This window comes from Boleophthalmus pectinirostris, unplaced genomic scaffold (genome assembly GCF_026225935.1).
Source record: "Boleophthalmus pectinirostris isolate CB_2022bp ecotype Guang Dong unplaced genomic scaffold, ASM2622593v1 HiC_scaffold_13, whole genome shotgun sequence".
NCBI classification, from domain to species: Eukaryota; Metazoa; Chordata; class Actinopteri; order Gobiiformes; family Gobiidae; genus Boleophthalmus; species Boleophthalmus pectinirostris.
The window spans coordinates 1,182,722-1,195,075 of NW_026571036.1; the positions used below are offsets into that span (position 1 = coordinate 1,182,722).

The window sequence follows — 12,354 nt, forward strand, 5'->3', positions numbered from 1 at the left end:
ATTCAGGAGTTTTGATCTTTGTTTCCATGTTTTGTCCGTTATAAAGTGTTTTTTTTGGGGTTTTTTTTTTGTGGACAGGTGAACAGACAGGGTTCTGTGGTCTACGAGAACGTGGGAGAACCTTCTGTGTCCATCAGACTTGACCCACAAAACTCAGACTTTTGAAGGGCCCATCTCCTGCAAAATGAACTTTTCAGATCTTTCGACCTTCTCGTGTGACGTGTGGCCTTGGATTTGTCGCCCGAGTGTTTTTTAGATTGACTCTGAGGTTTATTAACAAACTGCAGCGTATTTCTGCCTCCGTCCCACGTGACAACGAACAGGAGCCGCCACAGTGACGACGTAAAATCTACACCTAACGCGCGTTTGACGTAGCAGAGAACACTTCACACCCGCCCCCTCCCCCGCTCCACCACCTCCACCTCCACCACCACCTGAACCAGGACTGAACCAGGACTAAACCAGGTCTAAACCAGGACTAAAACAGGATTTAACAGGACTAAATCCTGCTGTGTGGACGTGTCTCCTCTTCTTCTATCAATAATCATTTTAATATGGCAAATCAAGTAATCCAAAGTATCCAGATTACATTACTCACTTTAAGTAATTTAATGGATTATGTTACAAACTACATTTTGGTGTGTGTAATCTGTAATCTGTAGGGGATTACATTTTAAAAGTAAACTTCCCAACTCTGTGTTTGACGCTATCGTGTTTCTTGCCTCCGACCAAAATATTTCCCAGCAGCAACGCGGGCTTTTAAAAACAATGACGTCAGCTCAAACTCGCCGATAGATTTTCCTGCTTTTTTTGTCCCGGACCAAACGTCCCGAACCGAGTTTCCCCGTCAAAAACACGATCACAAACTCACTGTCCAAATTCACATCATAATTTAATTCAAAAGAAAATATTTACAAACATTTACAAATTTCGCTCGGACAAATCCACCGCGGCGGCTCACTCTCCGTTAGCAACATTAGCATTAGCAGCATTAGCAACATTAGCATTAGCAACATTAGCATTAGCAGGTTTTGGGTGGGACTTGAACAGTTCGTCCCAGTCCACTTGGTCCGGTCCGGAACTGGACTTCGGGACGGACGGGAAGAAGGACGCCATCTTCAGCCTGAAGTCGGACAACTGAAAAAAAAAAAAAAAAAAAAAAAAAACAACAAAGAGGAATCATTAAAACGGAAGAAATAAAACGACGACGTGTTTCTGTACGACGATCGACGTTTAACAAAATACAATAATAAACATAAAAACAAAAGACAAAAATATAAAACTAAACCTACAACAAATGTCCCCACTCCGAACTTAATAAAAATAAAACTAAAATAAAAAATGAAATAACCACATTCCCCTTAAATACATATATTTTGGCCATTTTATAATTTAATTTCCTTTGCTCTTTTTTTTTTATTTATTTTTTTATTAATTACATTTTTTTTATTTAAATTTGTTTTAATAAACACTTTTAGTCACTAAACTTAAATATTATTTTCCTTTCATCATCTTGTACTTTTTACTACAATCTTAAAGTCGAAATTTAAAGGCATTTTCTTTTTCTTCCCCCTTATTTCATTTTTTGAAATAATAATAATAATAATAATAATAATAATAATATTATTATTATTAATTTATTTTATAATTTTTTATTTCAAATTATGAACTGTGTCTTTGTTTCCGACATTAATGTTCAAAACAGAAGGGGACAGAATTTAAATGAAAATATATTCAGGAGTTCTTCTCTCCAACTGAAAACACTCTGTTCCACTTCGTGATGTCATCATGTGGTGATACAGGAAGTGCTCCACTGTGTTTTTAAACTCCACACACCTTCACTAGAATCATCTGGATCATTTTGTTCATTTCTGGAGTTGGACTAAACCAGAACTAAGTCAGGACTAAACCAGGTCTAAACCAGGTCTAAACCAGGTCTAAACCAGGTCTAAACCAGGAAACCAGGACTAAACCAGGACTAAACTAAACCAGGACTAACCAGGAACAGGACTAAACCAGGTCTAAACCAGGTCTAAACCACTAAAGGTCTAAACCAGGACTAAACCAGGACTAAACTAAAGGACTAAACCAGGACTAAACCAGGACTAAACCAGGACTAAACCAGGTCTAAACCAGGTCTAAACCGGGTCTAAACCAGGACTAAACCAGGACTAAACTAAACCAGGACTAAAACTAAACCAGGACTAAACCAGGTCTAAACCAGGTCTAAACCAGGTCTAAACCGGGACTAAACCAGGACTAAACCAGGACTAAACCAGGACTAAACCGGGACTAAACCAGGACTAAACCAGGACTAAACCAGGACTAAACCAGGACTAAACCAGGTCTAAACCAGGTCTAAACCAGGTCTTACCGTGTGGACCCCGAGCAGTTTCCAGACGGTGACACTGATGAGTCCGACTCCGCACCAGGCCCAGAGAGACCCCCACCCGAGGGCCCGGAGAGCCAGACCCGCCCCAGACTCCGGGACCGACGCCGACGGGACCATCCCCTGGACACAGAGACGGGATTAAACCGAGGGACGGGACTAAACCCTGGACACAGAGACGGGATTAAACCGAGGGACGGGACTAAACCCTGAGGAGAGGAAATTATGACGTCCATGATCCAGCTAAACCAGATCTTTATTTCAACAGTAACGACACTGGAAAATATTCCCCAAAAGCTCTGTACTGAACTAAACCAGGTCTAACCCAGGACTAAACCAGGTCTAACCCAGGACTAAACCAGGTCTAACCAGAACTAAACCAGGTCTAACCCAGGACTAAACCAGGTCTAACCAGGACTAAACCAGGTCTAACCAGGACTAAACCAGGTCTAACCCAGGACTAAACCAGGTCTAACCAGAACTAAACCAGGTCTAACCCAGAACTAAACCAGGTCTAACCAGAACTAAACCAGGTCTAACCCAGAACTAAACCAGGTCTAACCCAGAACTAAACCAGGTCTAACCCAAAACTAAACCAGGTCTAACCCAGAACTAAACCAGGTCTAACCCAGAACTAAACCAGGTCTAACCAGGACTAAACCAGGTCTAACCCAGGACTAAACCAGGTCTAACCCAGAACTAAACCAGGTCTAACCAGAACTAAACCAGGTCTAACCCAGGACTAAACCAGGTCTAACCCAGACTAAACCAGGTCTAACCCAGAACTAAACCAGGTCTAACCAGAACTAAACCAGGTCTAACCAGGACTAAACCAGGTCTAACCAGGAACTAAACCAGGTCTAACCAGGACTAAACCAGGTCTAACCAGGAACTAAACCAGGGTCTAACCCAGGACTAAACCAGGTCTAACCAGAACTAAACCAGGTCTAACCAGAACTAAACCAGGTCTAACCCAGGAACTAAACCAGGTCTAACCCAGACTAAACCAGGTCTAACCCAGAACTAAACCAGGTCTAACAACCAGTCTAAAAACTAAACCAGGTCTAACCCAGGACTAAACCAGGTCTAACCAGAACTAAACCAGGTCTAACCCAGGACTAAACCAGGTCTAACCAGAACTAAACCAGGTCTAACCAGGACTAAACCAGGTCTAACCAGAACTAAACCAGGTCTAACCAGAACTAAACCAGGTCTAACCCAGGACTAAACCAGGTCTAACCCAGGACTAAACCAGGTCTAAACCAGAACTAAACCAGGTCTAACCCAGGACTAAACCAGGTCTAACCCAGGACTAAACCAGGTCTAACCCAGAACTAAACCAGGTCTAACCCAGAACTAAACCAGGTCTAACCCAGAACTAAACCAGGTCTAAACCAGGTCTAACCCAGGACTAAACCAGGTCTAACCCAGAACTAAACCAGGTCTAACCCAGAACTAAACCAGGTCTAACCAGAAACTCAACCAGGTCTAACCAGAACTAAACCAGGTCTAACCCAGAACTAAACCAGGTCTAACCAGAACTAAACCAGGTCTAACCCAGAACTAAACCAGGTCTAACCCAGGACTAAACCAGGTCTAACCCAGGAACTAAACCAGGTCTAACCAGAACTAAACCAGGTCTAACCCAGGACTAAACCAGGTCTAACCAGAACTAAACCAGGTCTAACCAGAACTAAACCAGGTCTAACCCAGAACTAAACCAGGTCTAACCAGAACTAAACCAGGTCTAACCCAGACTAAACCAGGTCTAACCAGAACTAAACCAGGTCTAACCCAGACTAAACCAGGTCTAACCCAGGACTAAACCAGGTCTAAACCAGGACTAAACCAGGTCTAACCAGAACTAAACCAGGTCTAACCCAGGACTAAACCAGGTCTAACCCAGAACTAAACCAGGTCTAACCAGAACTAAACCAGGTCTAACCAGAACTAAACCAGGTCTAACCCAGGACTAAACCAGGTCTAACCCAGGACTAAACCAGGTCTAACCAGAACTAAACCAGGTCTAACCCAGACTAAACCAGGTCTAACCCAGAACTAAACCAGGTCTAACCAGGAACTAAACCAGGTCTAACCCAGGACTAAACCAGGTCTAACCCAGGACTAAACCAGGTCTAACCCAGGACTAAACCAGGTCTAACCCAGGACTAACCCAGGTCTAACCCAGAACTAAACCAGGTCTAACCAGAACTAAACCAGGTCTAACCCAGGACTAACCCAGGACTAACCCAGGTCTAACCGGGGTCTGAGTCAGTACCTTGTTGAACCAGGTCGGACTCTTCTTTTTGGCGAGGGCCAGAGTTGAACCGAATCCTGCGATGAGTCCGACCGAGGCCACGGACGACAAGAAGACGACTCCTGCAACACGACAACAGAGAAACATGATGAACACACAAACACAACGACAGACACGACAACAGACACGACACAGACACATGACGACACACAGACATGACACAGACACGACACAGACACAGACACATGACGACAACACAGACATGACAACAGACATGACAACAGACACATGACAACAGACACATGACGACAACACAGACATGACAACAGAGACATGACACAGACACGACAACACAGACATGACAACAGAGACACGACGACACAGACACGACACAGACACAATGACAGACACATGACGACAACACAGACATGACAACAGACACATGACGACAACACAGACATGACAAACAGACACAGACACAGACACGACACAGACACATGACGACCACACAAATATGACAACGACACAGACACGACAACACAAACACAACGACAGACATGACGACACAGACACGACGACAACACAGACACGACGACAACACAGACACGACGACACGGACACACGAGCTTGGTCAGAATAACTTCATTAAACTGATGTATTTGCTTTGCCTGGAATGTTCCTTCATCTGTCTCCATGGAAACGAGCAGGTGTCAGGTTTTAGGTGGGATCAGTGCGACGTCGCGTTCTTCAGTGGATTTTTGAGCAGTAAAAACACATTTAGTTTGAAGAATGTAGGACAGAGAAGTTTAATGCCACACTGAGGAACATTGCAGGCAAAGACTTCATCCCCATGGCGACAGGTTCAGCCCCAAATATGTCATGTATATATCACTATTTTTGTTATTGTTTTTGAATTTTGTTGTACCTGCTCAAACAAAGAAATAAAGAAATAAATAAATAAATGAAATGTAAAACCGTGACCTTACTCTGCAGAAACGTGCTGATAAAACACATATAAACGCTCTGATCACAAACACTGGACTCACCGCCGCGTTCGTACCTTTTATAATCTGCGTCTTGTCGTCGTCTTCAATTTCGGACAAACTCCCGGCTCCGAAACGAGACTTTTCTGCCTTTTCGGACTTTTCGTCTTGATTTTCTCCTCCGCTCGCCGCCATGTTTGTGTCACTGTCCGTGTGCGGAAATGCGCCGGGCAGAAACAAGCCCAGGCACCGAAACGGTCCGCCTCTTCTGATCAGGAGCGTCAAATGAAATACAAATAAAAACTAAAATGCATAAATAAAATGATAATACTACTACTAATAAAAATAAATTAATAAATAATGTAATAATACTACTAATAAGAAAAAAAAAAAATAAATAAATAAATAAAGTAATAACGCTACTAATAAGTAAAAATAAAAATAAATAATAGCCTAATAATACTACTAATAAGAAAAATAAATATACATAAACAAACTAATAATGCTACTAATAAGGAAAAATACATAAATAAAATAACACTACTACGAATAACAAAAAATACATAAATAAAATAATAATACTACTAACAAAAAATAAATAAATAAAATACAAATACAAATACAAATAATAATACTAAACCAGGACTATATGAGGTGTATTTCAGGTCTAAACTAGATCTAAATCCTGGGTTTAAAATAAGGTAAAAATAAAAAATAAGACTACATCAGTTCAAAACCAGTTCTAAACCAGAGGAGCATAAGTTGCATTTGTTTCGTGCTTCTGTATTTAGTCTCAGATTAAATTCTGATCCACACGTGAGTCGAGGACAAAGTTAAACGCTTTTTTAAACTATTTTATGGACACAAACAGCTCAACCGGGTGTGTTCCAGTTTAGAATTTTGAAAACCTAGTCCGTCTATTTATCTTTAAAATGTCATCTAATGTTCTGTCATGTTGTTTAACTTCATTTCTGAGCCGTAAACAGCAGTTTTATTGTAGTTTTATTGACGCTGTTTGTGCAGTTTGTGTCGCAGAAGTGTCTGAGAATCAGTGTAAACAAAGAGACTGTTTGGTAAAAGAGGAAAACTGAAAAATCCTCAGATTAAACGAGTTAAACCTTAATATTCCGTAAGTTTAATGGTTTAATGGATGTTTAACTGTTTATGTAAGTGTCTTTGTGGAGGTTTAGATGTTTTTTTAAGTGTTTTTGTGGAGGTTTAGATGTTTTGTAAGTGTTTTTGTGGAGGTTTAGATGTTTTGTAAGTGTTTTTGTGGAGGTTTAGATGTTTTGTAAGTGTTTTTGTGGAGGTTTAGATGTTTAATGTTTTGTTTAAGTGTTTTTGTGGAGGTTTTGTAACACTTTTCGCAGCCGTTTCTTACTTTGGATTTCCCGCTGCCAAACCCGGATGTGACGCACTTTACATCGCTTCTGATTGGCTCTCTGTCCTCGTCCAGTTAAATCCCCCACGAGCCGCGATATTGTGTTAAACCCTCCCGATAAACGCGTCTTTTCGCTCTGACATTTGACACCGATGTGCCCGGACACGGATCTGTTCATATCGCCGTAAAATAAAGTGATTTTTAAATGTGTTTTATTCGTTTTTGAGCCGTTTTCCTCAACGCTTTCATTCGCCCCGCACTAAACGTGAGCTCTGATTGGATGCGTCACTCGGGCTCCGCGTTCCCTCGCGCCGAACGTGAGCTCTGATTGGCTGCGTCACTCGGGCTCAGCGTTTAGCGCCAAGATTTCAATAAAAGTTGGAGCGAACGGAGCGGCGCGTCAGTGTCTCCTGCTCCTCCGCTCTGTCCGCTCCGCCAAAGCCGCTTCACGAGTTTTACTTCCCGCTTTTTTACACTTTTAACTTATTTTATTTATTGTCTCGTCGCGTTTTAACTGAACCGTAAAGATGCTGTCTGCGCGCTCTCCTCTGTCCGTGAAGAACCAAAACTCCGTGAGCAACAAAATGAGCGTTTTGAGCCTGGACAAAGAAAACACGGTAAGAACCGCGAGAGTTTCAGCGGGAACCAGCGCGGAAAGAATTTATTTACAAAAGTTTCAATAGAAATTTATTTACAAAAGTGTCTCTGTTAAATATGAAAGAGTTTATTTACAAAAGTGTCTCTGTTAAATATGGAAGAGTTTATTTACAAAAGTGTCTCTGTTAAATATGGAAGAGTTTATTTACAAAAGTGTCTCTGTTAAATATGGAAGAGTTTATTTACAAAAGTGTCTCTGTTAAATATGAAAGAGTTTATTTACAAAAGTGTCTCTGTTAAATATGGAAGAGTTGAGTTGTAAAAGTGTTTCTGTGGGGTGTTTGTCGGTGGTTCTGAGCCGGTTCCTTGTGCCTCTTGCAGCCTCCGAGCCTGAACAACACCCGCATCTTGGCTTCGAAAACGGCGGCGCGGAAGATCTTCTCGGAGTCCACGGTAAGAGGCTCCAAAAGCGGCGCAGACCGGGCCCGAGTGCGCCGTGTCCGCTCCAGAGCCGCAACTTTCGGAGGGAGATTAAAAAAAAGAAAAAAAAAGGGGTTTGATTTGCGCTAAAAGGCGGAGTTTGTGCAAATGTGGCGTGGCGCCAACAGCTGATCACCAGAGTGACGCGTTTGTGGCGCCAACAGCTTTGAAACATCCAGTTAAGAGCCACAATCTCTGGTTTATCCGCACTGACTTTCACAACCAGCACATTTACTTTTACTTTTACTACACAAAAAAGAGCTTTTCATTTCACTTTGGACCATTTAGACTCGGACTTAGACAAACTTTATTCATCCACAAGAAAAAGATTTGGACCCAGAGTCACACAACAGAACAACAAAGATAAAAATATAAATGATAAAATGAAACATGAGCCACAAACATTTGGACTTTTTATTCTCACTGTGGATGTAACAAAAACCAGAATATCGTGATATCGAATCATCAAAAGTCTCAATAATATCGTGAATCATCACAATGTCTCCAGTCACAAGTTTATTTGTTTAAATTAAAAGTTATTCTGCATCAATAGATAAAAACACAGAGAACTACATAGACCATGATCCTTTGCTCTGTTTCAGTGCAGACGACAAGAAGAAATAACAGTTCTAACACTTTTAACTCTTAGTTTTTTAAATTAAATCTTGTCAAGACATTTTAAGAGGAAAAAGTCAAATATGCAGTTTTGTTTGTCTCCACAAAATATCAGAATAAATATCGAATAGTGAGATTTAAATATCTCCGTAAAAGTTCTCGTTCTCTGTGTGTGTGTGTGTGTTGTGTAAAAGTTGTCGTTCTCAGTGTGTGTGTGTTTTGTTCCAGCCCAAGTCCCAGTGTGAGGAGGAGCCTCTGCTGAAGGAAAACCCACGACGCTTCGTCATCTTCCCCATTCACTACCACGACATCTGGACCATGTACAAGAAGGCCGACTCCTTACTGACTACTACTACTTACTGTTACTACTACTACTACTACTACTACTACTACTACACTACTACTACTACTACTACTACTGTACTACTACTACACTACTACTACTACTACTACTACTACTACTACTACTACTACTACTACATACTGCTACTACATACTACTACTGCGTACTGCACCAGTACTACACACAGGACCACAGATCCTTTCCACAAGTTCTTCTGCTCTTTTCTTCATGTGACGTTTTTCTTGTCGGTCGAGTTTGTGACGTGACCTGTTTGACTCGAGTGACTCTTCTGACGACCAGAGTCAAATATGTCCAGGTCCACAAACTCCTGATCTTCTACAAGAGCCACATGTTCTCCTGACCCAGACCTGCTCCAAACCCACTCCAGGTCCCCGTGGTCCTCTGGGTGGACTCCAGGTCCCCGTGGTCCTCTGGGTGGACTCCAGGTCCCCGTGGTCCTCTGGGTGGACTCCAGGTCCCCGTGGTCCTCTGGGTGGACTCCAGGTCCCCGTGGTCCTCTGGGTGGACTCCAGGTGTCTGAGGTTCTGGTGTGTTTCAGGTGGACCTGTCCAAAGACCTGCAGCACTGGGAGACTCTGAAGGACGAGGAGAGGTTCTTCATTTCTCACGTTTTGGCTTTTTTCGCCGCCAGCGACGGAATCGTCAACGAGAACCTGGTGAGAGCCTCAGTCTGCTCTTGTACATGTGTGGACCTGGGTCTGGTCCTGGTCCTGGTCTCGGTCCTGGTCCTGGTCTGATTGTGGTGTCCCGTGTGCAGGTGGAGCGCTTCATGCAGGAGGTGCAGGTGACGGAGGCCAGATGTTTCTATGGGTTCCAGATCGCCATGGAGAACATCCACTCAGAGATGTACAGTCTGCTCATCGACACCTACATCAAAGACTCACAGGAGAGGTCAGAGGTCACACACACACACACACACACATACATCAAAGACTCACAGGAGAGGTCAGAGGTCACACACACGGGTGTTTTGTGTGGTTTTCTTGCCTATCATTCAGTGTTTATCGTGTGTGTGTTGTCCTCACTTGTCACATGTTGTGTGTTCTTGTGTGTTCTGATGTGTGTGTGTGTGTGTGTGTTCTGATGTGTGTGTGTGTGTGTGTTTTCAGAGAGTACCTGTTCAACGCCATCGAGACTCTTCCCTGTGTGAAGAAAAAGGCCGACTGGGCTCTGAACTGGATCGGCAACAAGAACGCCACCTACGGTAAAACACACGCAACTACAACTACACCCGCAACTACAACTACACCCGCAACTACAACTACACCTACACCGCAAACTACAACTACACCCGCAACTGCAACTACCTACACCCAACGCAACTACACCTACACCCGCACAACTACACCCTGCAACCTACAACTACACCTACACCACACACTACTACACCCGCACAACTACACCTACACAACTACACCCGACACCTACACACAACTACACCCGCAACTACACCTACACCCGCAACTACACCTGCAACTACACCCGCAACTACACCTACACCCGCAACTACACCTACACCCGCAACTACACCTACACACGCAACTACAACTACGGTAAAACATGAGTCCCAGGCCTGAGTCCTGGTTTAGTTCTGACTTGGTCCGGTCTGGTTTCAGGGGAGCGTGTGGTTTAGTCCTGGTTTAGTTCTGACTTGGTCCGTCTGGTTTAGTGGTTTAGTTCTGACTTGGTCCGGTCTGGTTTCAGGGGAGCGTGTGGTGGCGTTCGCCGCTGTCGAGGGGATCTTCTTCTCTGGATCCTTCGCCGCCATTTTCTGGCTCAAGAAACGAGGCCTGATGCCCGGACTGACCTTCTCCAACGAACTCATCAGCAGAGACGAGGTACTTTTATACTGCACTACTTTTACTAAAGTACTACTACTACTACTACACACACCAGGTACTTTTATACTGCACTACTTTTACTAAAGTACTACTACTACTACTACACACACCAGGTACTTTTACTGTGTACTGTCTTTGACTTGTGCTTGTTTCTGTGCTTGTTTCTGAGTGCTTGTTTCTGATTGTTTTGTGGTGCTTGTTTCTGATTGGTGGTTGTGTGTGGTGCTTGTTTCTGATTGGTCGTTGTGTTCAGGGTCTTCACTGTGACTTCGCCTGCCTCATGTTCAAACACCTGGAGAACAAACCGAGCTCGTCCACCGTGGAACGAATCATCAGAGACGCCGTCGCCATCGAGCAGGTCAAACACACCACACACAGTACTACACACATACCACAGAGTACTACAGAGTACTACACATGCCAGAGTACTACTGCACACACGCCTGTGTACTACTGCGTGTAACGTGAATGAACGTCTAATTTGGAGTTTGGATAAACAATACTTTGGCTGCAGTGAGTAAAACGATGAGAGTAAAACTCTGGTCCACATGATCCAGTCAGAAGAAGAGCAGGTTTAATCCACAGACTCTTTCATTCTACATCAGTGATGTTCAAAACATCATGAATCTGAACTCAGACGCCGTCTAAACCTCCCACTGTTCTCCTCCAAACTCTCATCTGTTGTGTTGTTTAACTCTGTTGTGTAACTGTTGTGTGTTGTTGTTGTGTAACTGTTGTGTGTTGTTGTTGTTGTTGTGTAACTGTTGTGTGTTGTTGTGTGTTGTGTAACTGTTGTGTTGTGTAACTTGTGTGTGTGTTGTGTGTAACTGTGTGTGTGTGTGTGTCTGTTGTGTGTTGTTGTGTAACTGTTGTGTGTTGTTGTGTAACTGTTGTGTGTTGTTGTGTAACGTGTTGTGTGTTGTGTGTGTGGTTGTGTGTTGTTGTGTAACTGTTGTGTGTTGTTGTGTGTTGTTGTGTAACCGTGTTGTGTGTTGTTGTTGTGTGTTGTGTGTTGTTGTGTAACCGTGTTGTGTGTTGTTGTGTTTTCAGGAGTTCCTGACGGAGGCTTTGCCCGTCAAACTCATCGGGATGAACTGTGACCTCATGAAGCAGTACATCGAGTTTGTGGCCGACCGACTTCTGCTCGAGCTCGGATTCACCAAGGTACTGCCCCCCGCTCTAGTACTTGGATTTGCAGTACTAGTACTAGTACTTGGATTTGCAGTACTAGTACTAGTACTTGGATTTGCAGTACTAGTACTTGTGTGTAGGTGTGTGTGTAGTACTTGTGTGTGTGTTGGTGCAGTGATGATTTGCGCAGGGGTACGGACCTCAGCTGATGATGGGAGCTGAGTCTGTGGTGTCAGAGACTCGGGTCACTGCCCACAGACGAGACGCACGCACCACTGAGCACCAGCAGGGGGAGACTCTACACTACTGTCTGTGTG

The 12,354-nt window shown here is 43.4% G+C and overlaps 3 protein-coding genes and 1 non-coding gene across 4 annotated transcripts in view; 3 read left to right on the forward strand and 1 right to left on the reverse strand.

Annotated features, from left to right (window-relative positions):
* The window catches only part of LOC129407613 (uncharacterized), a 35,283-nt gene extending 34,584 nt beyond the window's left edge, over window positions 1-699 (forward strand). The window contains exon 7 of the mRNA XM_055149159.1: window positions 79-699. Within this exon, the coding sequence (XP_055005134.1) occupies window positions 79-165 (87 nt within the window). The 3' untranslated portion in view covers window positions 166-699. The remainder of the gene's footprint in view (window positions 1-78) is intronic.
* A 174-nt stretch (window positions 700-873) lies between these two features.
* tmem242 (transmembrane protein 242) lies at window positions 874-5,897 on the reverse strand. Its single transcript, XM_055149170.1, has 4 exons — window positions 5,707-5,897; window positions 4,668-4,768; window positions 2,375-2,512; window positions 874-1,137 (listed from the first exon to the last, which is right to left on the reverse strand). The coding sequence occupies exons 1-4, from the start codon at window positions 5,822-5,824 to the stop codon at window positions 958-960; spliced, it is 537 nt and encodes a 178-aa protein (XP_055005145.1). The 5' UTR covers window positions 5,825-5,897; the 3' UTR covers window positions 874-957.
* Window positions 5,898-7,398: 1,501 nt separating this feature from the next.
* LOC110163838 (ribonucleoside-diphosphate reductase subunit M2) lies at window positions 7,399-12,274 on the forward strand. Its single transcript, XM_055149184.1, has 9 exons — window positions 7,399-7,627; window positions 7,989-8,060; window positions 8,931-9,063; window positions 9,588-9,721; window positions 9,823-9,956; window positions 10,175-10,269; window positions 10,770-10,903; window positions 11,160-11,264; window positions 11,957-12,274. Exons 1-9 carry the CDS (start codon window positions 7,538-7,540, stop codon window positions 12,257-12,259), a joined length of 1,200 nt encoding a protein of 399 aa, XP_055005159.1. The 5' UTR covers window positions 7,399-7,537; the 3' UTR covers window positions 12,260-12,274.
* LOC129407777 (small nucleolar RNA SNORD94) lies at window positions 12,206-12,321 on the forward strand. Its single transcript, XR_008631707.1, has one exon. It is a non-coding gene; the product is annotated as a small nucleolar RNA SNORD94 (small nucleolar RNA).
* Window positions 12,322-12,354: the final 33 nt, after the last annotated feature.